The 27,821-nt window shown below is 40.9% G+C and overlaps 1 protein-coding gene across 1 annotated transcript in view; it reads right to left on the bottom strand.

The window, feature by feature from the left end:
* Window positions 1-27,821, bottom strand: part of Nf1 (neurofibromin 1) — a 1,160,697-nt gene that overhangs the window by 462,309 nt on the left and 670,567 nt on the right. The window contains exons 26-27 of the mRNA XM_071663491.1: window positions 17,550-17,737; window positions 16,705-16,838 (exon numbers count right to left, since the gene is read on the bottom strand). Coding sequence (XP_071519592.1) covers window positions 16,705-16,838; window positions 17,550-17,737 — 322 coding nt within the window. The remainder of the gene's footprint in view (window positions 1-16,704; window positions 16,839-17,549; window positions 17,738-27,821) is intronic.

The raw sequence follows: 27,821 nt of genomic DNA, 5'->3' as shown, positions 1-27,821 counted from the left end.
TAATCTCACCACTCTCTTCACCCCAACATTCTCTCTTCTTTTCTGAAAACCCATACAAATCTTCACCTTCGCCTCCACAAGATAATGATCAGACATCCCTCCAGTTGCACCTCTCAGCACATAATCATCCAAAAGTCTCTCTTTTGCACGCCTATCAATTAACACGTAATCCAATAACGCTCTCTGGCCATCTCTCCTACTTACATATGTATACTTATGTATTATACATATATACATATACATAAACAGACATAAACATATATAAACATTTACATATTCATACTTGCTTGCCTTCATCCATACCTGTTGCTACCCTGTCACACAGGAAACAGCATCGCAACCCCCCGCTCCAGCGAGGGAGAGCTAGGAAAACAGACAAAAAAAAAGGCCACATTCATTCACAATGTGTCTAGCTATCATGTGTAATGCACCGAAACTAGAGCTCCCTACCTATATACAGGCCCTACAGACCTTTCCATGGTTTACCCTAGACGCTTCACATGCCCTGGTTCAGTCCACTGACAGCACATCGACCCCGGTATAACATATCGTTCCAATTCACTGTATTCCTTGCACGCCTCTGACCTTCCTGTATGTTCAGGCTCCGATCGCTCAAAATCTTTTTCACTCCATCCTTCCACCTCCAATTTGGTCTCCCACTTCTTGTTCCTTTCACCTCTGACACATATATCCTCTTTGTCAATCTTTCCTCACTCATTCTCTCTATAAGGCCAAACCATTTCCACACACCCTCTTCTGCTATCTCAACTACACTCTTTTTATTTCCACACATTTCTCTTACCCTTTCATTACTTACTCGATCAAACCAACTCACACCACATATTGTACTCAAACATTTCATTTCCAACACATCCAACCTCCTCCATACAACCCTATTTACAGCCCATGCCTCGCAACTGTATAACATTGTTGGAACTACTATTCCTTCAAACATACCTATTTTTGCTCTCCGAGATAACATTCTTTCCTTCCACACATTCTCCATTGCTCCCAGAACCTTTGCCCCCTCCCCCATCCTATGACTCGCTTCTGCTTCCATGGTTCCATCCGCTGCTAAGTACACTCCAAGATATCTAAAACACTTCACTTCCTCCAATTTTTCTCCATTCCAACTTACATTCCAATTAACTTGTCCCTCAACCCTACTGACCCCAATGACCTTGCTCGTATTCACATTTTTTCTCAACTTTCTCCTTTCACACACTCTTCCAAACTAAGTCATGAGTCTCTGCAGTTTCTCTTGCGAGTCAGCCACTAGAGCTCCATCATCAACAAACAACAACTGACACTTCCCAGACCCTCTCATCCACAACAGACTGCATTCCTGCCCCTCTCTCCAAAACTTCTATACTTACCTCATTAACCTCTCCATCGACAAACAAATTAAACAAACATGGGGACAACACTCCCCTACCACAAACTGACATCCACTGGGAACCAATCACTCTCTTCTCTTCCTACTCGTACACATGCCTTACATCCTTAGTAAAAAATTTTCACTGCTTCTAACAACTTACCTCCCACACCATATACTCTTAAAACCTTCCAAAAAGCAACCCTATCATATGCACTTTAGATCCATAAAGGCCATACACAAATCCATCTCTTTTTCTGAGTATTTCTCACATATATTCTTCAAAGCGAACACCTGATCCATAAATCCTCTACCACTTCTGAAACCACACTACTCCCAGAAGCTTCGTCCCCCTCCCCCACCCTGTGACTCACTTCTTTGAGGCATGGGCCAAAGATAGGGTTGTACGGAGGAGGGTGGATGTGTTGGAAATGAAATGTTTGAGGATAGTACATGGTGCGAGGTGGTTTGATCAAGTAAGTAATGTAAGGGTAAGAGAGGTGTGAGGTAATAAAAAGAGTGGGGTTAAGAGAGCAGAATAAGGTGTGTTGAAATGGTCTGGACACGGAAAAAATGAGTGAGGAAAGATTGATAAAAGGATACACGTGTCAGAGGTGGAGGGAAGGAGGAGAAGCAAGAGACCAGACTGAAGGTGGAAGGATACAGTGAAAAAGACTTGAAGCAATCAGGGCCTGAACATACAGTCAATGGATTGAACCAGGGCATGTGAAGCGTCTGGGGTAAACCATGGAAAGGTCTATGGGGCCTGGATGTGGAAAGGGAGCTATGGTTTCAGTGCATTACACGATGTTGAAAGGGAGCTATGGTTTCAGTGCATTACACATGACAGATAGAGACTCAGTGTGAACAAATGTGGCCTTTTAGTCCTTTCCTGGTGCTACCTTGCTGGAAGGTGTGTCTGTGTGTGTGTGTGAGTGTGTGTGTGTGTGTGTGTGTGTGTGTGTGTGTGTGTGTGTGTGTGTGTGTGTGTGTGTGTGTGTGTGTGCTATTTCCTGTGTGACAGGGTGGCAGTGGGCATGGATGAGGGCAGCAAGTATGAATTTGTACCTACGTATATATGTATACATTGAAATGTATGTATGTAAATGTGCATGTATTGGCATTAATGTATATATATATATATATATATATATATATATATATATATATATATATATATATATATATATATATGTGTGTATGAGTGGTAGGACCATTCTTTGTCTGTTTCCTTGCGCTACCTCTTTGATGCAGAAAACAGTGATTAATATATATGCTTTGGGAGCATGTGAGTGAGTGTGTTAGCAGCTTTGCTGTTCAAGACCAGGTTATAGTGATGGGAGATTTGAATGCAAATGTGAGTAATGTGGCAGTTGAGGTTATAGTTGGTGTACATGGGGTGTTCAGTGTTGTAAATGGAAATAGTGAAGAGCTTGTAGATTTCTGCGCTGAAAAAGGACTGGTGATTGAGAATACCTGATTTAAAAAGAGATTTTTTTTTTTTTTTTGCTTTGTCGCTGTCTCCCGCGTTTGTGAGGTAGCGCAAGGAAACAGACGAAAGAAATGGCCCAACCCACCCCCATACACATGTATATACATACGTCCACACACGCAATTATACATACCTACACAGCTTTCCATGGTTTACCCCAGACGCTTCACATGCCCTGATTCAATCCACTGACAGCACGTCAACCCCGGTATACCTCATTGATCCAATTCACTCTATTCCTTGCCCTCCTTTCACCCTCCTGCATGTTCAGGCCCCGATCACATAAAATCTTTTTCACCCCATCTTTCCACCTCCAATTTGGTCTCCCACTTCTCCTCGTTCCCTCCACCTCCGACACATATATCCTCTTGCTCAATCTTTCCTCACTCATTCTCTCCATGTGCCAAAACCATTTCAAAACACCCTCTTCTGCTCTCTCAACCATGCTCTTTTTATTTCCACACATCTCTCTTACCCTTACGTTACTTACTCGATCAAAACACCTTACACCACACATTGTCCTCAAACATCTCATTTCCAGCACATCCATCCTCCTGCGCACAACTCTATCCATAGCCCACGCCTCGCAACCATACAACATTGTTGGAACCACTATTCCTTCAAACATACCCATTTTTGCTTTCCGAGATAATGTTCTCAACTTCCACACATTCTTCAAGGCTCCCAGAATTTTCGCCCCCTCCCCCACCCTATGATCCACTTCCGCTTCCATGGTTCCATCTGCTGCCAGATCCACTCCCAGATATCTAAAACACTTTACTTCCTCCAGTTTTTCTCCATTCAAACTTACCTCCCAATTGACTTGACCCTCAACCCTACTGTACCTAACAACCTTGCTCTTATTCACATTTACTCTTAACTTTCTTCTTTCACACACTTTACCAAACTCAGTCACCAGCTTCTGCAGTTTCTCACATGAATCAGCCACCAGCGCTGTATCATCAGCGAACAACAACTGACTCACTTCCCAAGCCCTCTCATCCCCAACAGACTTCATACTTGCCCCTCTTTCCAAAACTCTTGCATTCACCTCCCTAACAACCCCATCCATAAACAAATTAAACAACCATGGAGACATCACACACCCCTGCCGCAAACCTACATTCACTGAGAACCAATCACTTTCCTCTCTTCCTACACGTACACATGCCTTACATCCTCGATAAACACTTTTCACTGCTTCTAACAACTTGCCTCCCACACCATATATTCTTAATACCTTCCACAGAGCATCTCTATCAACTCTATCATATGCCTTCTCCAGATCCATAAATGCTATATACAAATCCATTTGCTTTTCTAAGTATTTCTCACATACATTCTTCAAAGCAAACATCTGATCCACACATCCTCTACCACTTCTGAAACCACACTGCTCTTCCCCAATCTGATGCTCTGTACATGCCTTCACCCTCTCAATCAATACTCTCCCATATAATTTACCAGGAATACTCAACAAACTTATACCTCTGTAATTTGAGAGATATACATAAGTATACGTATGTAAGTAGTAGAGATGGCCAAAGAGTGTTGTTGGATTATGTGTTAATAAATAGGCAATTGAAAGAGAGACTTTTGGATGTTAATGTGCTGAGAGGGGCAACTGAAGGGATGTATGATCATTGACTTGTGGAGGCGAAGGTGAAGATTTGTAGAGGTATTCAGAAAAGAAGAGAGAATGTTAGGGTGAAGAGAGTAGTGACAGTAAGTGAGCTTGGAAAGGAGACTTGTGTAAGGAAGTACCAGGAGAGATTGAGTGCAGAATGGAAAAAGGTGAGAGCAAATGACCTAAGGGGAGTGGGGGGAGGAATGGGATGTATTTAGGGAAGCACTGATGGTCTGCATAAAAGATGCCTATGGCATGAGAAAGGTGGGAGGTGGGCAGATTAGAAAGGGTAGTGAGTGGCAGGATGAAGAAGTAAGATTGTTAGTGAAAGAGAAGAGACAGGAGGCATTTGGATGATTTTTGCAGGGAAGTAGTGCATATGACTGGGTGATGTATAAAAGAAATAGGCAGGAGGTCAAGAGAAAGGTGCAAGAGGTGAAAAAGAGGGCAAATGAGAGAGTATCATAAAATTCTAGGGAAAATAAAAAGATGTTTTGGAAGGAAGTAGACAAAGTGTGTAAGACAAGAGAACAAATGGGAACATCAGTGAAGGGAGCTAACTGGGAGGTAATAACAAGTAGTGGTGAAGTGAGGAGATGGAGTGAGTATTTTGAAAGTTTGTTGAATGCATTTGATGATAGAGTGGCAGATATAGGGTGTTTTGGTTGAGGTGGTGCGCGAAATGAGAGGGTCGGGATAATGGTTTGGTGAACAGAGAAGAGGTGGCTGGGCGGCTGGTTTGGATGGTGTTGCAGTGGAATGTGTTAAAGGAGGGGGTGGCTGTGTTGTTGGCTGGTCGGTGAGGATATTCTGTGTATGTATTGTTCATGGTTGGGTTCCAGATGACTGGAGGAATGTGTGCATAGTGCCACTGTGCAGGGGTGGGGGGGAATAAAGATGAGTTTTCAAATTACAGAGGTATAAGTTTGTTGAGTATTCCTGGTAAGTTATATGGGAGGGTACTGATTGACACAGTAAAGGCATGTACAGAACATCAGATTGGGGAAGAGTAGTGTGGTTTCAGAAGTGATAGACAATGTATGGATCAGATGTTTGCTTTGAAGAATGTATGTGAGAAATAATTTGAAAAACAGATGGTTTGTATGTAGCATTTATGGATCTAGAGAAGGCATATGATAAGAGTTGATAGAGATGTTCTGTGGAAGGTATTATTAAGAATATATGGTGTGGGAGGTAAGTTGCTAGAAGCAGTGAAAAGTTTTTATCAAGGATGTAAGGCATGTGTACAAATAGGAAAAGAGGAAAGTGATTGGTTCCCAGTGAATGTCAGTTTGCCGCAGGGGTGCATGACGTCTTATTGGTTGTTTAATTTGTTTAAGGATGGGACACTTAAAGAGGTGAATGCAAGAGTTTTGGAGAGAGGGGTAAGTATGTAGTCTATTGAGGATGAGAGGGTTTGGGAAGCAAGTCAGTTGTTCGCTAATGATAAAGCACTGGTGGCTGATTCGAGTAACAAACTGCTGAAGTTGGCGACTGAGTTTGATAAAGTGTGTGAAAGAAGAAAATTGAGAGTAAATGTGAATAAGATCAAGGTTATTAGGTTCAGTAGGATTGAGGGACAAGTTAATTGGGAGGTAAGTTTGAATGGAGAAAAACTGGAGGAAGTGAAGTGTTTTAGATATCTCTCCATGTGACCAAACCATTTCAATACACACTTCTGCTCTCTCAACTACATCTTTTTATTACCACACATCTCTCTTACCCTTTCATTCCATACTCGATCAAACCACCTCACACCACATATTGTCCTCAAACATCTCATTTCCAACACATCCACCCTCCTCTGCACAAACCTATCTATAGCCCATGTCTCACAACCATATAACTGCTGGAACCACTATTCCTTCAAACATACTCAATTTTGCTCTCTGAGATAATGTTTTTACCTTCCACACATTCTTCAACGCTCCCAGAACCTTTGCCCCCTCCCCCACAATGTGACTCACTTCCACTTCCATAGTTCCATCTACTGCCAAATCCATTCTCCTAGATATCTAAAACACTTCACTTCCTCCAGCTTTTCTCCATTCAAACTTACCTCCCAACTGACTTGTCCCTCAACCCTTCTGAACCTAACCTTGCCCTTCTTCACATTTACTCTCAGCTTTCTTCTTTCACATACTTTACCAAACTCAGTCACCAGCTTCTGCACTTTCTCACCCGAATCAGCCACCAGCACTGTATCATCAGCAAACAACAACTGACTCACTTCCCAAGCCCTCTCATCCACAACAGACTGCATAATTGCTCCTCTCTCTAAAACTCTTGCATTCATCTCTCTAACAACCCCATCCCTAGACAAATTAAACAACCATGGAGGCATCAAGCACCACTGCTGCAAACCTACATTCACTGGGAACCAACCACTTTCCTCTCTTACATCCTTAAATCCTCGATAAAAACTTTTCACTGCTTCTAGCAACTTACCTCCCACACCATATACTCTTAATACCTTCCACAGAGCATCTCTATCAACTCTATCATACGCATTCTCCAGATCCATAAATGCTACATACAAATCCATCTGTTTTTCTAAGTATTTCTCACATACATTCTTCAAAGCAAACACCTGATCCACACCTCCTCTACCACTTCTGAAACCACACTACTCTTCCGCAATCAGATGCTCTGTACATGCCTTGACCCTCTCAATCAATACCCTCCCATATAATTTCCCAGAAATACTATTTTATTTATTCATATATTTTGCTTTGTCGCTGTCTCCCGCGTTTGCAAGGTAGCGCAAGGAAACAGACAAAAGAAATGGCCCAACCCACCCCAATACACATATATGTACATACACGTCCACACACGCAAATATACATACCTATACATCTCAATGTACACATATATATACACACACAGACACATACATATACACCCATGCACACAATTCACACTGTCTGCCTTTATTCATTCCCATCACCATCTCGCCGCACATGGAATACCATCCCCCTCCCCCCTCATGTGTGCGAGGTAGTGCTAGGAAAAGACAACAAAGGCCCCATTCGTTCACACTCAGTCTCTAGCTGTCATGTAATAATGCTCGAAACCACAGCTCCATTTCCACATCCAGGCCCCACACAACTTTCCATGGTTTACCTCAGACGCTTCACATGCCCTGATTCAATCCACTGACAGCACGTCAACCCCGGTATACCACATCGATCCAATTCACTCTATTCCTTGCCCTCCTTTCACCCTCCTGCATGTTCAGGCCCCGATCACTCAAAATCTTTTTCACTCCATCTTTCCACCTCCAATTTGGTCTCCCACTTCTCCTCGTTCCCTCCACCTCCGACACATATATCCTCTTGGTTAATCTTTCCTCACTCATTCTCTCCATGTGCCCAAACCATTTCAAAACACCCTCTTCTGCTCTCTTAACCACACTCTTTTATTTCCACACATCTCTCTTACCCTTACATTACTTACTCGATCAAACCACCTCACACCACACATTGTCCTCATACATCTCATTTCCAGCACATCCACCCTCCTGCGCACAACTCTATCCATAGCCCACGCCTCGCAGCCATACAACATTGTTGGAACCACTATTCCTTCAAACATACCCATTTTTGCTTTCCTAGATAATGTTCTCAACTTCCACACATTCTAAATACTAAACAAACTTATACCTCTGTAATTTGAACACACAACTTTATCCCCTTTGCCTTTGTACAATGGCACTATGCATGCATTCTGCCAATCCTCAGGCACTTCACCATGAACCATGCATACAATGAATATCCTCACCAACCAGTCAATAATACAGTCATCCCCTTTTTTAATATATTCCACAGTAATACCATCTGAACCCACCACCTTGCCGGCTTTCATCTTCTGCAAAGCTTTCACTACCTCTGCATATTCCCTGCATGTTGTAAAAGGCGACTAAAAGGGGAGGGAGAGGGGGTTGGAAATCCTACCCTCTCATTCTTAATTTTCCAAAGGCAGGAACAGAGAAGGGGGCCAAGTTAGGACATTCCCTCTAAGGCTCGGTCCTCTGTTCTTAATGCTACCTCGCTAATGCAGGAAATGGCGAATATGTACGAAAAACAATATCATTATCATTATCATACTTAATCCCCGTCTCCCGCGTTACCGAGGTAGCATAAGGAAACAGACGAGGAATGGCCCAACCCACCCACATACACATGTATATACATAAATGCTCACACACACATATACATACCTATACATTTCAACGTATACATATATATACATACACAGACATACACATATATATATACACATGTACATATTCATACATGCTGTCTTCATCCATTCCTGCCGCCACCCTGCTACACACGAAATGACACCCCCCTCCCCTCCGCATGCATGCAAGGTAGCACTAGGGAAAAGACAACAAAGGCCACATTCATTCATGCTCAGTCTCTAGCTGTCATGTGTAATGCACCAAAACTACAGCTCCCTTTCCACATCCAGGCCCAACAAAACTTTCCATGATTTACCCAAGATGCTTCATATGCCATGGTTCAATCTAGTGACAGCACATCCACCCCAGTATACCACATCATTCTAATTCATTCTATTCCTTGCATGCTTTTCACCATCCTGCATGTTCAGGCCAAGATCGCTCAAAATCTTTTTCACTCCATCCTTCCACCTCCAATTTGGTCTCCCACTTCTCCTCCTTCCCTCCACCTCTGACACATATCCTCTTTGTCAATCTTTCCTCACCTGTTCTCTTCATGTGACCAAACCATTTCAATACACCCTCTTCTGCTCTCAACCACATTCTTTTTATTACCACACATCTCTCTTACCCTTTCATTATTTTCTCTATCAAACCACCACACACCATATAGTCCTCAAACATCTCATTCCCAACACATCCACCCTCCTCTGCACAACCCTATCTATCACACATGCTTCACAACCATATACCATTGTTGGAACCACTATTCCTTCAAACATACCCATTTTTACTCTCCAAGATAACGTTCTCACCTTCCACACATTCTTCAATGCTCCCAAAACCTTCACCTCCTCCCCAACACTGTGACTCACTTCTGCTTCCATAGTTCCATCCACTGCCAAATCCACTCCCAGATATCTAAAACATTTCAGTTCCTTCAATTTTTCTCCATTCAAACTTACCTTCCAAGTTACTTGTCCCTCAACCATACTGAACCTAATAACCTTGCTCTTATTCACATTTACTCTCAGCATTCTTCTTTCACACACTTTACCAAACTCAGTCACCAACTTCTGCAGTTTCTCACCCAAGTCAGCCACAAGTGCTGTATCATCAGCGAACAACAACTGACTCACTTACAAAGCCTTCTCATCCACAACAGTCTGCATACTTGCTCCTCTCTCCAAAACCCTTTCATCCACCTCCCTAACAACCCCATCCATAAACAAATTAAACAACCATGAAGACATCATGCACCCCTGCCGCAAACCGACATTCACTGGGAACAATCACTTTCTTCTCTTCCTACTCATACACATGCCTTACATCCTTGATAAAAACTTTTCACTGCTTCTAGCAACTTACGCACATATACATACATATTTCAACATATACATACAGACATATACATATACATGTATACATTCACACTTCCTACCTTCGTCCATTCCCGTTGCCACCCCACCAGTGAGGTAGCACCAGCAATAGACAAAAAAAGGCCACATTTGTTCACACTCAGTCTCTAGCTGTCACATGTAATGAACCAAAACCACAGCTCCCTTTCCACATCTAGGCCCCACAGACCTTTCCATGGTTTACCCCAGATGCTTCCCATGCCCTCCTTCAGTCCACAGACAGCACGTTGACCCCGGTATACCATATCGTTCCAATTCACTCTAGTCTTTGTACGCTTTTTACATTACTCTATATTCAGGCCCCAATCTCTCAAAATCTTTTCACTCCATCCTTCCACCTCCAATTTGGTCTCCCATTTCTCCTCGTTCCCTACACCTCTGACACATAATGCCTCTTTGTCAATCTTTTCTCGTGCATTCTCTCCTTGTGTCCAAACCCTTTCAACATACCCTCTTTTGCTTTATTAACCGCACTCTATTTATTACCACACATCTCTCTTACCCTTTCATACTTACTCGATCAAACCACCTCACACCACATACTGTCCTCAAACATTTCAATTCCAACACATCCACCCTCCTCTGCACAACATTATCTACAGCCCACTCCTCACAACCATATAACAATGTTGGAATCACTATTCCTTCAAACATACCCATTTTTGCTCTCGGAGATAATGTTCTCACCCTCCACACATTCATCAACGCTCCCACAGCCTTTGCCCCCTCCCCCACACTGTGACTCACTTCCGCTTCCATGGTTCCATCCGCTGCTGAGTCCACTCCCAGATATCAAAAACACTTCACTTCCTCCAGTTTTTCTCCATTCAAACTTACCTCCCAATCAACTTGTCCCTCAACCTTACTAAACCTAATAACCTTGCTCTTATTCACATTTACTCTCAGCTTTCTTCTTTCACACACTTTACCAAACTCAGTCACCAACTTCTGCATTTTCACACCTGAATCAGCTACCAGCGCTGTATCATCAGCAAACAACAACTGACTATTATACTTAACCGCCGTCTCCCGCGTTAGCAAGGTAACACAAGGAAACAGATGAGGAATGACCCAACCCACCCACATACACATGTATATACATAAACACCCACATACATAAATATACATTTCAAAATACACATACATATACATATACAGACATATACATGCATACACATGTACATATCCATACTTGCTACCTTGCTGACGCAGGGGGTGGTAATGCTTTTTCCTGAGGGGCAGGGTGGCACTGGGAATGGATGAAGGAATGCAAGTATGAATGTGTATTATATTACGTATATACTTTGCTTTGTCACTGTCTCCCGCGTTAGCGAGGTAGCGCAAGGAAACAGACGAAAGAATGGCCCAACCCACCCACATACACATGCATATACATACACGTCCACACACGCAAATATACATACCTATACATCTCAACGTTCCTCCCCTCTCGTTTTTTTTTAATTTTCCAAAAGAAGGAACAGAGAAGGGGGCCAGGTGAGGATATTCCCTCAAAGGCCCAGTCCTCTGTTCTTAACGCTACCTCGCTATCGCGGGAAATGGCGAATAGTATGAAAAAAAAAAAAAATACATCTCAACGTATACATATATATACACACACAGACATATACATATATACACATGTACATAATTCATATTGTCTGCCTTTATTCATTCCCATCGCCAACTTGCCACACATGAAATAACAACCCCCTCCCCTTCATGTAAGCGAGGTCGCACTAGGAAAAGACAACAAAGGCCCCATTCGTTCACATTCAGTCTCTAGCTGTAATGTAATAATGCACCGAAACCACAGCTCCCTTTCCACATCCAGGCCCCACACAACTTTCCATGGTTTACCCCAGACGCTTCACATGCCCTGGTTCAATCCATTGACAGCACATCGACCCCGGTATACCACATCGTTCCAATTCACTCTATTCCTTGCACGCCTTTCAACCTCCTGCATGTTCAGGCCCCGATCACTCAAAATCTTTTTCATTCCATCTTTCCACCTCCAATTTGGTCTCCCACTTCTCCTCATTCCCTCCACCTCTGACACATATATCCTCTTGGTCAATCTTTCCTCACTCATTCCCTCCATGTGACCAAACCATTTCAAAACACTCTCCTCTGCTCTCTCAACCACACTCTTTTTATTACCACACATCTCTCTTACCCTATCATTACCCACTCGATCAAACCACCTCACACCACATATTGTCCTCAAACATCTCATCTCCAGCACATCCACACTCCTGTGCACAACTCTATCCATAGCCCACACCTCGCAACCATATAACATTGTTGGAACCACTATTCCTTCAAACATACATACACATTTTTTTGAATGTGTATACGTGTATAAATATACATATGTCTTTGTAAGTGTATGTATATGTGTATATGTTGATATGTATATGTTTGTATATGTATGTACATATATGGACGTGTATGTATATATGTGTGTATTTGAGTGGATGGGTCTTGCTTTGTCTGTTCCCTGGTGCTACTTTGATGATGAGAAAATAGCAATCAAGTACAGTGAATAATGAATATAAACATGTTCACTGGAAATTTTTTATGATTGAAAATCTTTCATCTACCTCTGGTGTCTGTGTGGGGGCTAATAAAGTAGTCCTACTGTTATTCCTTATGAAGTTTATCTTTCTAAAAAAATGAAGTAGACATTCTTGATGGCTCCAACATTTTTTACAGTGTGATTTTAATGAGCTTCAGCAAGGAGGAAGAAACTTTATGTTTTCCCCTTCCCTATAAAACAGGGTATACCCTAAAATTAAATAATCAGCAAGGAAATCTCTATCGTTAATATTTAACCAAGATTCAAAAATGGCAATCATACCACAATTTCCATTTAAACCTGTTGCCTCTAACTCAGAAATTTTACTGCAAATACTCTGAGCATGAAAAGAAAATATCTTTATGTGAAACTTAAACCTTTTCCATAGGATACTTAAGGAGGAAAATGGGTTTGCTCCACATGTGCTATGTTTTTTGACCAAAACGTATGTGTAGACTCAGTAAGGAGTCTACCAAAACATGCAGCTCCTACCTCAAACCTATTGTATACTTTATCCACATCAATACATGCCATATAGTAATCCTTCTGTTTTTCTGAGTATTTCTCACACACATTCTTTAAACCAAACACCTGGCCCACACATCCTCTACCACTTCTGACTAACTAACCAATCACCAACACAGTCACCCACTTTCTTATGGAATTCAACTGTAATACCATCCACTCTAGCTGCCTTGCCATTTTTCATACAATGTAATGCTTTCAACACCTCTTCTCTCTTTACTAAACTACTTTCCATGAATCTCTCACTTTGCATACCGTACTGACCTAAACACACTACATCTGCCACCTATCATCAAAATCATTTAACTGTCCTTCAAAATACTCACTCCTTAACTACCTGTTACCACTCCCCTATTTGACCCTCCACCGATGATCTCATTTGCTCGTTTTTTTTTTTTTCCACATTATCAACTGTTCTCCCTAAAGTTAAATGATACTCACTCACCCCCACTCCCATTTGCCCTCTTTTTCAGTCCATGCATCTTCCTCTTAACCTTCTGCTGCTTTCTCTTATATCTCCGCCTATCACTTGCACTCCTTCCTTGTAAGTGCCACCCACACACTTCTATTTTCTATTCCACTAGCAATTTCACTTCATCCCAACCCCACTATGCTTTCTCACTTGCCCACCTCCCACCATTCACATCCCAACCCCACTACACTTTCTCATTTGCCCACCTCCCACCTTTCACATGCCTCTTTCATCTCTTCCACATTGTCAGTACTGCTTCCCTAAATATCTCCCATTCCTCACCAATCTACGCCAAATCTCTCCTAGTATTTCTACTCACAAGTCTCTTTTCCAAGTGCGACTAATCTCACCTCTTTTCTCACCAATGATAACCCCTCTTCTGGAAACCTCTAAAAATCTTCACCCCTGCCACAAGTTAATAATGATCAGACATCCATCCAGCTGCCCCTCTCATCACATACACCTACAAAAGTCTCTCTTTTACACAATTAATACATAATTCAATAAGCTCACTTACCATCTTTCCTTTTACCATATACATACTTGTGTATGTCCCTCTTTTTAAACCAGGGATTCCCAATTACCAGTTCTTTTTCAGCACACTACTCCACAAGCTCTTCTTCATTTTCATTCACACTACCGAGGACCCCATGCCTCCAGTTATTCGCTCCACTGCCACATTACTCATCTTTGCATTCAAATCACCAAACACTAATATTCTGTTTCATGCATCAACACTGCTGACAAGTGTACTCAGCTGCTCCTACAACACTTGCCTCTCACCACCAGGCGCATAAGGATTAATAATCACCAGTGCCTCGCAATCCACTTTCAATTTTACACACATCAGTTTAGAACTCATTTTCTTACATTCTTTCACACTCTTCTAAAACTCCTACTTCTGGAGTATTGCTACCTCTTCCTCAGCTCTTGTCCCCACACTAACCCCTGATTTTGCTCCTAAGACGAATTAATTCCACATCATTTTTCACCTTTATCCTTGAGCTTTGTATCAAATCACAGCCAGAACATATCAAGTTTCTTTCCTTAAAAATACTACCTATCCTTTCTTCTCATCTTGGTTACATCCACACACATTAAGACTGGGCCTTAGAGGAGGATGAGCACTCCCTCCTTGGCTTCTATTCTATCTTTTAGAAATTAAAATATAAGAAGGGTAGGGTTTCCAGCCACCGCCCTGCTTCCCTCCCCTTTAGTTGCCTTCTATGAGATGCAGGGAACACAGAGGGGAATATATATTTTTGTGTAAGCAAACAGACTGTTTTGCTTAATAAAATACACAGTCTATTGAAAAACAATTCATATTTAACATTAACTAGCTTTCTACATTATTTCAATATTTTGAAATATTGGATAAAAAGTGAATTAAGTGTCCTACATAAATTTTCATTTTGTTCTTAAAATGCATAACATGTTTTGGGCACACAAACACAGCCCATCTTCAGTCCAGTGGATTAATATGGTAGAGGGATTGAAGCCCCCAAATTCTACATTTCTCTAGCTCCCATTCAGCTTTTATCACCACCAGTAATCATTACAAGCACATTACCTAAGGCAAAGCATTCCTTTATTCAGAGGAAGTGCAATAACCTCTCCTCATCATCCACTGGTAGGTTTTTCTGGTCTTTAGCTAAGGGCATCATCTCTAATAATTTCTGTCACTCTACCTTTCTTTTAATTTTTCCTTCTGACAGTACTGTAGCTGGCTCTCCCATATACAAAGCAACTCCCTTTGGTTCCTAGTTCTCCTTTTAGCTTCACCTTGTATGACTCTAACTTTCTTCACACTAATGCTCCTCTTACTAATCCTATGCCTCTTCCCGTAATCTCTTTTCAGACTGTCTGAAAAGTGCTTCTCTCTATGGACACAAGTAAGGCTTGTGGTCCTGATGGTATCCAGCCCTGTGTACTGAAAGAGTGTGCCTCTGAACTTGCACCTGTGCTCACTTGTCTGTTCTGTTTAAGTTTAAAAACCAAAACTTTTCCTTCTCCTTGAAAGCATGCATTGATACATCCCAACCCTAAGTGGGGTGACCATTCTGATCCCTCTAACTATCGTCCCAATGCTTTGACATTTACATTTCCAAAGTTTTTGAATGCCTCCTCAATTCCCATATCTTTAAACACCTTGAAAATCACAGTCTTCTCTCTGATCACCAGTATGGCTTCCATAAGACAAGATCCACTGGTGATATTCTTTCATGTAGTGTGAGGAGGGTTGATTGAGCAAGAAAGGACAAGGTAAGAAAGAGGTGTGGTTGAAAAAAAGTGCAGAGGGTGTGCTGTTATGGTTTGGACAAATGGGAAAAAATGAGTGGGGAGAGGTGACGAAGAGAGTTCAAGTGTCAGAAGTGGAGGGGAGAAGATGAGTTGGGGAACTTACCAGGAAATGGAAGGATAAGTTGAAAAAGATTTTGAGTGCTTTGGGGTTTGAATATGCAGGATAGTGTAAGGCATGTGCAAAACACACTGAAATGAAGTGATATGAAATAAGGTGATGTAAATGGGCTGAACCAGAGCATATGATGCAGTCAGGAGAAACCATGAAAAGCTCTGTGGGGTCTGACTGTGGATTGGGGTTTCTGGTTTTGGTACATTACACATTACAGCTAGAGAATGGATATGATAGACAGAGACTGTTTTTTGTTTGTTCCTGGTGCTATATTGCTAATGTGGAAAAGGTAGAACAAGTATGAAAAAACAGATATATAGATTTGATGGATACACAAAGATATACAAAGAGACAGAAAGACAGATAAATAGATAATACACACATAAACACAGAAACTGACAAGATAATGAGAAATAGCTACAGCTAAAGATATCAATGCATCTACTACATTTCACTGTCAATGAAAGATTTTTGCATGATCTCAACAGTATTCCAATTATATCCTTTAAAAAGGATTCTATAATTTTCCCACAAGCCTAAACGCATTGGGCATAAACTTTTGAGTTTGATAAGATTCAGGGTAAATAAAGCATATGAAAAAAAATTAATGTCACTAACCAATAGCTGGGTTGATGAAACGTAAAAAAATTACTGTCCCAACAGCACCAATATTATTTTGTGGAAACTGAGGGAATCTCTTACTCAGAACTTGGTACAGACAGTGACACATGCTACGTAGCTGAGGTGGAAACCTGAAAGAGGAAATAATCAGTAAACACTACTTAAATGAATCTATTCTGGTCCACTTATATATCTTAACACAGTGTACCTAATTTAGTGCTTTATAAATCAAATGCAAACCCATGGGGACCATTGTTATTTCAAACTAATATTGGCATGTTGAGTAGCAAGCTTCTGAATGAGAAGGGTTAACATAAACACTGTCCTAGCTCTGCAAAAGGAACTAGACTACCTTGAACTCTAACATAAGAATCTATAGTTGAAAATGAGGAGCTTTTGTTTTTCATACACAAATGCTTCTCCCAACTTAGTTAGACAGCTTCTGGAACATGCACTAAACCATGGAACATGAAATAAACAAAGAAATCATTTCACTACACAAAAGAAATACTCTGCAAGGAAAAACGTTCACTAAAAAATATCATGATCTTCCTCAGGAATTGTAGCAGCTCCAGGACTGAACCCTATAAGACAACAATGCTTTCATTTGTTCAGTTTGAAAAAGCATCTCTGACTGCATCTTCTGTTCACTACCTATTAACTAAAAAATTAATCTCTGAGAAAGCCAACATTTCAATTATCTACCCAACATGTTTTGTAGACATCATATGAAAAGACAGTTCCAAAGACAATATAATCCTGGAAATAAGTGACACTAGTTCAAGATAAATTAGTACGCTTTTATCATGATTTCAAAAAAGGAAAAAAAAAACAATACATACTTTTCTGCAGAACTAATGATAGCACCAAACACCCTCTGTGTGAGAGCAATAAGATTCCGTCTGTTGTCTTCCACATCCTCTGTTGGATTGAGTCTTGCTGGGTCAACTTCGTATGAATGTGTACAATCATCCATCAATGGCTTTATCAATGGCTCCAATAGATTATGCAGGTAGGAAGCTCCATAGATCTAAAAGTACAGAACAGATACACCATCATGAATTAATTAATACATATGTGTTCAATCAATAAAAATCAACTGAAGATTTAACAGAACTGAAATGCAGGTGACATCAATAATTCAAATATAAAATCTAGTACAGTAAACCATTTCTAAAGAATAAACTTTGCAACTTATGCAACTCAGTTACACAAAGCAAACAATTTAATGTGTTTGATGGGTTAATGTTAATTACCGTGCATACAAATATCCTTGGAGATATTTACTGGGTTTTCAGCATTAAACATTTACCTGTAATAGCTAATAAAACATCAAACACTGGCTTTTAATATATTCATCTCACCAAACATCCATAAATCTAATCATATCAAATTAAATAAAGCAATTCAGTATCTAAGGATTATAAACATCTCTAAGAAATTAACCAACAGAAAACCTTTAGAATTCTATACTGGAGAAAATCTAATCTTAAATATTAAACAATTAAACATTGCAACATAAATTTCAGCACCTTTCATATTCTTTGATAAACAAACATTCTCTGAACCTGACAACATAGAAAAAGATTCTATTCTATAATGTTCTCTTATTTCTCAAGACACATAACAGTCTGGAAACTCTGCCTCTTTAGCAATTCTCAAACAAAATAATGGCTAAGAAGAAAAACTACATCCTGACAAACAAGTTCTCCTTCACTAATAAAAACCAAAGAAATCCAATGAAAATCACAAGGTAACTTCACACTGTAAACTTTGATTCCAAATGTATAAAATTGTTATATTTCTGTAAAAATTTTTCAATAATGCTTTCAATAGTTTCATATAACTTTTTTAAGTGAATGACATGGCACTGAGAAAACATGATCCAATCACAGTCATCTAAGGTGGAAGTAAAATATAGCAAGGAAAAGACAAAGGACATTAATTACAGCTCCTCAGGTGTTTACATACCTGACTCTTAAAGGTAGAATGGCTATAAGAAGAGGGATGGATAAAAGATGTAAGACAGTTCCATAGCTATGCTGTTGTTGGGATGAAGGTACCTTAACAGTCTATCCTCAAGTGGCCGGTCTCCCAACACAAACTATAGGAAGCAGTGCCAGGGATGGTTACACAGAATTACAAAGATACACAGACCACACAGACCCAAGGTCCAAGAGAGGTGGTCTGGCCTTACATGAGTCATGGGTTTAACTTAGCTCTAGCAGCAGGGACAAATGCAGACACCTTACAAGAACATGAGCCAAAATAAAACCTGTAGAGCAGGGAGAGGGAAACATCACAGATGAGAAAAAGGGATGGTTGGAGAAAGGCGATACCTAGAGAATTAAGATAAAAAGCCTTTGATTCAACTCTGGCAAATAAAGAGGTGGAAGAAGAGCCACCCCAAATATATGAGCAGTACTCCAAACAAGATGAATAAGACCCCTGCAGGAATAAAACAGCTGTTGACATGAGTAACAAATTAGAGCTAATATAAACATCCCCAGATTTCAGAAAATAAATTCTATAATGTGAATCTATGGAGTTTCCAAGATAGAGTGAAGAATATGGTTATACCCAACAAAAAGTAAGGTGATCTAAAACTGAACAGGAAAACTGCATTTTAACACCAATGAATTTAACCAGGTTTCTACTTCCTCATTTCAAAATACTGCAAGCATCTGAATTAAGAGAGGGAGCTTGTTCAGTAAGAAAAAAGTGTTAGCACGAAGAGGGGAGGAAGATGAGATGAAGTATGCAGTGGGAATCATTAGCATAAAAGTGAATATGTTTTGGAAGAATGAGTCGATTATGTAGACCGGTATCATCAGCATAAGAGTGAATATTGTTAGATGCTAAAAAAAGATCAATTATGGAAAGAAGAGAGTAAGTGATTGGACAGGACCCTTACGGACACCACTGTGTTAGTGTAGGAGGGGAAACTGCTCCATCAACAGCTACTGCAATGGGTTGACTAAAGAAGAGAGGAAGTTATGCATCAGGCTATTGAGAGAAGCAAAAGAGCCAAAAATATGGTTAGATTGTAAAAATGTATACAACACCCAGTCAAATGCTTTGGAGATAATCAGGGCCATAGCAAAAGATTCATCAAAATCCCTGAGAGGAGAACCAGATATGAGTCTAATAGGAGAGAGCACTAGCAGACCTTGCACCAAAAAAGCCATACTGTTAATCAAAAAGAAGAGAATGGGATTCTAAGTGTTTGAGAAAGTGAGAGGTGAAGAGAGTTTCAAAGACTCTGAAGACACAATAAGTGAGAGCAGTGGAGCATTAGATGATAAAGATGAAAAAGCCTTCTTTCTTTGGGATGGGCTGTACCAAGGCATGCTTCCATGAAAGAAGGACAAAACTGGCACATGACAGTAAGAGCTACCTCAAAATTTGGGCACACACTCTCAGGATTTGAGGATATCAGGATGTATGCCATCTGAACCATATGCTTTGTCCAATGGATGCTGGGAAAGTGCTTTGTAAGGAAAATATAAGAAGGCAAGGGTTTGGTGGAAAGATATGAGAGAGAAGGACTAGACACAGAATCACCCAAAGTACAATTATAGAATAAGATGCTGAAAAGAGAGGCATTTCCACTGGTGGTTAGCTACTGATTGATTGGGTTTGAAAAGAAAAGTAAAGGCTGAATTTAAGAAGTTACTAGAGATGTTTCTAGTTAAGGACCTGACAGATGTAACACTAAAAGAGGTCAAATCAGCAAACTTTCTTTCATGAAAGGTGTGCCTGACTATGTAAAACAGCTTTGTAGAAATTCCTAGCAGAAATCATGTGCAATGCATCAAAACCAAAGCTCCCTATCCACAACCAGGCCACAAAGACATTACTATGGTTTACCCTGGACATTCCACATGCCCTGGTTCAGTCCAATGACTGCACGTAAATATATGTATGTATGTGGCGGGGTAGCAACAGCAATGGATGAAGGCAGCAAGTACGAACATATACATGTGTATATATGTATGTGTCTGTGTATGTATATGCATGTATACATTGATATGTAAATGTGCATGTATGGGCATTTATGTACATATATGTGTGTATGAGTGGTTGGGCCATTCTCTGTCTGCTTCCTTGTGCTATCTTGCAGGCCAGGAAACAGCGGTTAAGTATAGTAATAATAAAATAATTTTTTCATATTTTTTTTTATAATACTTGACCACCGTCTACCGCGTAAGCGAGGTAGTGCAAGGAAACAGACGAGGAATGGCCCAACCCACCCACATACAGATGTATATACATGAACGCCCACACACACATATACATACATATACATTTCAATTTATACATACACAGACATATACATATGTACACATGTACACATCCATATTTGCTGCCCCCATCCGTTCTCGTCGCCACCCCACCACACACGAATCAGCATCCCCCCAATCCAGCGAGGCAGCGCAAAAAAAAAAAGCCACATTCCTTCACACTCAGTCCACAGCTGCAATGTATAATAATAATAATAATAATAATAATAATAATAATAATAATAATAATAACAACATTATATATTGCATTTATCATACTTAACTGCCGTCTCCTGCGTTAGCGAGGTAGCGCAAGGAAATAGACGAGTAATGGCCCAACCTACCCACATACATATGTATATACATAAACACCCAAACACACATATATACATATATATACATTTCAACATATACATACACAGAAATATACATTTGTATATCTATACCTGCTGCCTTCGTCCATTCCCGTCGCCATCCCACCAAACACAAAACAGCATCCCCCCACAATCCAGTGAGGCAGCGACAGGAACAGACAAAAAAGGCGAGGTAGCGCAAGTAAACAGACAAAAGAATGGTCCAATCCACCCGCAGACACATGTATAGACATAAATACCCACACATGCACGTATACATACCTATACATTTCAATGCATATATACATATACATAATCAGACATATACACATATACATTAAAATGCATGTACATATTCATACTTGCTGCCTTCATCTATTCCTGTCACCACCCTGCCTCACAAGAAATAGCAAAACCACCCCAACACACACACACACACACACACACACACACACACACACACACACACACACACTCAGACAGACAGACAGAGAGACAGACAGACAGACAGACAGACAGACAGACACACACACACACACACACACACACACACACACAAGAGGTAGCACAAGGAAAAGACAAAAAATGGCCGCATTCATTCACACTCAGTCTCTAGCTGTCATGTGTAATGCACCCAAACCACAGCTCCCTTTCCACATCCAGGCCCCACAAAACTTTCCATGGTGTACCTAAGACACTTCACATGCCTTGGTTCAATCCACTGACAGCACGTTGAACCCGGTATACCACATCATTCTAATTCACTCCATTCCTTGCACGCCTTTCACCCTCCTGTATGTTCAGGCCCCAATTGCTCAAAATCTTTTTCACTCCATCCTTCAACCTCCAATTTAGTCTCCCATTTCTCCTTGTTCCCTCCACCTCTGACACATATATCCTCATTGTCAATCTTTCTTCACTCATTCTCTCCATGTGACCAAACCATTTCAAGACACTCTCTTCTGCTCTCTCAACCACACTCTCTTTATTACCATACATCACTCTTACCTTTTTATTACTTACTCGATCAAACCACCTCGCACAACATATTGTCCTCAAACATTTCATTTCCAACACATCCATCCTCCTCCACACAACCCTATCTATAGCCCATGCCTCACAACCATATAACATTGTTGGAACCGCTATTCCTTCAAACATACCCATTATTGCCCTCCGAGATAATGTTCTCACCTTCTACACATTCTTCAATGCTCCTAGAACCTTGGCCCTCCCCCACCCTGTGACTCACTTCTGCTTCCATGGTTACATCCGTTGCCAAATACACTCCCAGATATCTAAAATACTTCACTTCCTCCAGTTTCTCTCCATTCGAACTTACCTCCCAATTAACTTGTTCCTTCCTAAACCCTACTGAACCTAATTACCTTGCTCTTAATCACATTTACTCTTACCTTTCTTCTTTCACACACTTTACCATACTCAGTCACCAACTTTTGCAGTTTCTCACCCGAATCAGCCACCAGCGCTGTATCATCAGCGAACAACAACTGACTCACTTCCCAAGCCCTCTCATCCACAACAGACTGCATGCTTGCCCCTCTCTCCAAAACTCTTGCATTCACTTCACTAACAACCCCATCCATAAACAAATTAAACAACCATGGAGACATCACGAACCCCTGCCACAAACCGACATTCACTGGGAAACAGTCACTTTCCTCTCTTCCCACTCATCATACACATGCCTTATGTCCTTGATAAAAACTTTTCACTGCTTCAAGCAACTTACCTCCCACACCATATACTCTTAATACCTGCCACAAAGCATCTCTATCAACTCTATCATATGCCCTCTCCAGATCCATAAAAGCTACATACAAATCCATTTGTTTTTCTAAGTATTTCTTACATACATTCTTCAAAGCAAGCACCTGATCCACACATCCTATACCACTTCTGAAACAACATTGCTCTTCCCCAATCTGATGCTCTTTAATAACTTTACCCTCTCAATCAATACCCACCCATATAATCTCCCAAGAATACTCAACAAACTTACCTTTATCCCTTTTCCCTTTGTACAATGGCACTATGCATGCATTCTGCCAATCCTCAGGCACTTCACCATGAACCATACATACACTGAATATCTGTACCAACCAGTAAACAACACAGTCACCCCCTTTTTAAATAAATTCCACTGTAATACCATCCAAACCTGCCGCCTTGCCGGCTTTCATCTTCCTCAAAGCTTTCACTACCTCTTCTCTGTTCACCAAATCATTCTCCTTGACCCTCTCACTTTGCACACCACCTCGACCAAAACACCCTATATCTGCAACTCTATCATCAAACAAATTCAACAAACCTTCAAAATACTCACTCCATCTCCTCCTCACTTCACCACTACTTGTTATTACCTTCCCATTAGCCCCCTTCACCAATGTTCCCATTTATTCTGTTCTCTTACGCTCTTTATTTACCTCCTACTAAAAATCTTTTTATTCTCCTTAAAAATTTACGATGCTCTCTCACCCCAAATCTCAATTGCCCTCTTTTTCACCTCTTCCACCTTTCTCTTGACCTCCTGCCCCTTTCTTTTATACATCTCCCAGTCATTCACACTGCTTCCCTGCAAAAATCGTCCAAATGCCTCTTTCTTCTCTTTCACTAACAATCTTACTTCTTCATCCACCACTCACTACCCTTTCTAATCTGCAAACCTCCCATCTTTCTCTTGCCACAAGCACCTTCTGCACAAGCCATCACTGTTTCCATAAATACATTCCATTCCTTCCCCACTCGCCTTACATCATTTGCTCTCACCTTCCATTCTGCACTGAAAGTGGATGGAGAGAGATGGGTGATTATTGGTGCCTATGCACCTGGGCATGAGAAGGAAGATCATGAGAGGCAAGTGTTTTGGGAGTAACAGAGTAAGTGTGTTAGCAGCTTTGATGCACAAGACCAGGTTATAGTGATAGGTGATTTGAATGCAAAGGTGAGTAATGTGGCAGTTCAGGGTATAATTGGTGTACATGGGGTGTTCAGTGTTGTAAATGAAAGTGGTGAAGAGCTTGTAGATTTGTGTGCTGGAAAAATGACTGGTGATCGGGAATACCTGGTTTAAAAAGAGAGATATACATCAGTATCGTATGTAAGTAGGAGAGATGGCCAGAGAGCATTATTGAACATGTCAATTGATAGGCTTTTGGATGTCAATGTGCTGAAAGGGGCAACTGGAGGGATGTCTGATCATTATCTTGTGGAGGCGAAGGTGAAGTTTTGTAGAGGTTTTCAGAAAAGAAGAGAGAATGTTGGGGTGATGAGAGTGGTGAGAGTAAGTGAACTTGGAAAGGAGACATGTGAGGAAGTACCAGGAGAGATTTCTTTCATACTATTTGCCATTTCCCGCATTAGTGAGGTAGTGTTAAGAACAAAGGACTGGGCCTTCGAGAGAATATACTCACCTGGCCCCCTTCTCTGTTCCTTCTTTTGGAAAAACAGAAAAAAAAAAAAAAAGAGGGGAGGATTTCCAGACTCCCCCCCCCTCCCTCCCCTTTTAGTCACCTTCTACAACACACATGGAATACGTGGGAAGTATTCTTTCTCTCCTATCCCCAGGAATTCTAAATATATAATGGAGTTGTGCACGGGAGGGTGGATGTGCTGGAAATGAGATGTTTGAGGACAATATGTGGTGTGAGGTGGTTTGATCGAGTAAGTAATGTAAGGGTAAGAGAGATGTGTGGAAATAAAAAGAGTATGGTTGAGAGAGCAGAAGAGGGTGTTTTGAAATGGTTTGGTCACATGGAGAGAATGAGTAAGGAAAGATTGACCAAGAGGATATATGTGTCAGAGGTGGAGGGAACGAGGAGAAGTGGGAGACCAAATTGGAGGTGGAAAGATGGAGTGAAAAAGATTTTGAGTGATCGGGGCCTGAACATGCAGGAGGGTGAAAGGCGTGCAAGGAATAGAGTGAATTGGAACGATGTGGTATACCAGGGTCGATGTGCTGTCAGTGGATTGAACCAGGGCATGTGAAGCGTCTGGGGTAAACCATGGAAAGTTCTGTGGGGCCTGGATGTGGAAAGGGAGCTGTGGTTTCAGTGCATTATTACATGACAGCTAGAGACTGAGTGTGAACGAATGGGGCCTTTGTTGTCCTTTCCTAGCGCTACCTCGCACACAAGGGGGGAGGGGGTTGTTATTCCATGTGTGGCGGGGTGGCGATGGGAATAAAAAAAAGCAGACAGTATGAATCATGTACATGTGTATATATGTATATCTCTGTGTGTGTATATATATGTGTACATTGAGATGTATAGATATGTATATTTGCATGTGTGGATGTGTATGTATATACATGTGTATGTGGGTGGGTTGGGCCATTCTTTCATCTGTTTCCTTGCACTACCTTGATAACGCGGGAGACAGTGACATAGCAAAATAAATAAAAAAAAAAATAATAAATAAATATATATATATATATATATATATATATATATATATATATATATATATATATATATATATATATCTTTCAAACTATTTGCCATTTCCCGCATTAGCAAGGTAGCGTTAAGAACAGAGGACTGGGCTTCTGAGGGAATATCCTCACCTGGCCTCGTTCTCTGTTCCTTCTTTTGGAAAATTAAAAAAAAACGAGAGGGGAGGATTTCCAGCTCCCGCTCCCTCCCGTTTTAGTCGCCTTCTACGACATGCAGGGAATATGTGAGAAGAATTCTTTCTCCCCTATCCCCAGGGATAATATATATATATATATATATATATATATATATATATATATATATATATATATATATATATATATATATATATATATCCCATTTGCTCCCTTGTCTTACGCACTTTATTTACCTCCTTCCAGAACATCTTTTTATTCTCCCTAAAATTTAATGATACTCTCTCAAATGAGAACAAATGGGAACTTCAGTGAAGGGCACAAATGGGGAGGTGATAACAAGTAGTGGTGATGTGAGAAGGAGATGGAGTGAGTATTTTGAAGGTTTGTTGAATGTGTTTGATGATAGAGTGGCAGATTTAGAATGTTTTGGTCGAGGTGGTGTGCAAAGTGAGAGGGTTAGGGAAAATGATTTGGTAAACAGAGAAGAGGTAGTAAAAGCTTTGCGGAAGATGAAAGCCGGCAAGGCAGCAGGTTTGGATGGTATTGCAGTGGAATTTATTAAAAAAGGGGGTGACTGTATTACTGACTGGTTGGTAAGGTTATTTAATGTATGTATGACTCATGGTGAGGTGCCTGAGGATTGGCGGAATGCATGCATAGTGTCATTGTACAAAGGAAAAGGGGATAAGAGTGAGTCCTCAAATTACAGAGGTATAAGTTTGTTGAGTATTCCTGGTAAATTATATGGGAGGGTATTGATTGAGAGGGTGAAGGCATGTACAGAGCATCAGATTGGGGAAGAGCAGTGTGGTTTCAGAAGTGGTAGAGGATGTGTGGATCAGATGTTTGCTTTGAAGAATGTATGTGAGAAATACTTAGAAAAGCAAATGGATTTGTATGTAGCATTTATGGATCTGGAGAAGGCATATGATAGAGTTGATAGAGATGCTCTGTGGAAGGTATTAAGAATATACGGTGTGGGAGGCAAGTTGTTAGAAGCAGTGAAAAGTTTTTCTCGAGGATGTAAGGCATGTGTATGTGTAGGAAGAGAGGAAAGTGATTGGTTCTCAGTGAATGTAGGTTTGCGGCAGGGGTGTGTGATGTCTCCATGGTTGTTTAATTTGTTTATGGATGGGGTTGTTAGGGAGGTGAATGCAAGAGTTTTGGAAAGAGGGGCAAGTATGAAGTCTGTTGGGGATGAAAGAGCTTGGGAAACGAGTCAGTTGTTGTTCGCTGATTATACAGCGCTGGTGGCTGATTCATGTGAGAAACTGCAGAAGCTGGTGACTGAGTTTGGTAAAGTGTGTGAAAGAAGAAAGTTAAGAGTAAATGTGAATAAGAGCAAGGTAATTAGGTACAGTAGGGTTGAGGGTCAAGTCAATTGGGAGGTAAGTTTGAATGGAGAAAAACTGGAGGAAGTAAAGTGTTTTAGATATCTGGGAGTGGATCTGGCAGCGGATGGAACCATGGAAGCGGAAGTGGATCATAGGGTGGGGGAGGGGGCGAAAATCCTGGGAGCCTTGAAGAATGTGTGGAAGTCAAGAACATTATCTCGGAAAGCAAAAATGGGTATGTTTGAAGGATTAGTGGTTCCAACAATGTTATATGGTTGCGAGGCGTGGGCTATGGATAGAGTTGTGCGCAGGAGGATGGATGTGCTGGAAATGAGATGTTTGAGGACAATGTGTGGTGTGAGGTGGTTTGATCGAGTAAGTAACGTAAGGGTAAGAGAGATGTGTGGAAATAAAAAGAGCGTGGTTGAGAGAGCAGAAGAGGGTGTTTTGAAATGGTTTGGGCACATGGAGAGAATGAGTGAGGAAAGATTGAGCAAGAGGATATATGTGTCGGAGGTGGAGGGAACGAGGA

Source organism: Panulirus ornatus, chromosome 7 (genome assembly GCF_036320965.1).
Source record: "Panulirus ornatus isolate Po-2019 chromosome 7, ASM3632096v1, whole genome shotgun sequence".
NCBI lineage: Eukaryota > Metazoa > Arthropoda > Malacostraca > Decapoda > Palinuridae > Panulirus > Panulirus ornatus.
The sequence above is the reverse complement of the archived record's forward strand: the minus strand, read 5'-3'. Positions and strand labels throughout refer to the sequence as shown.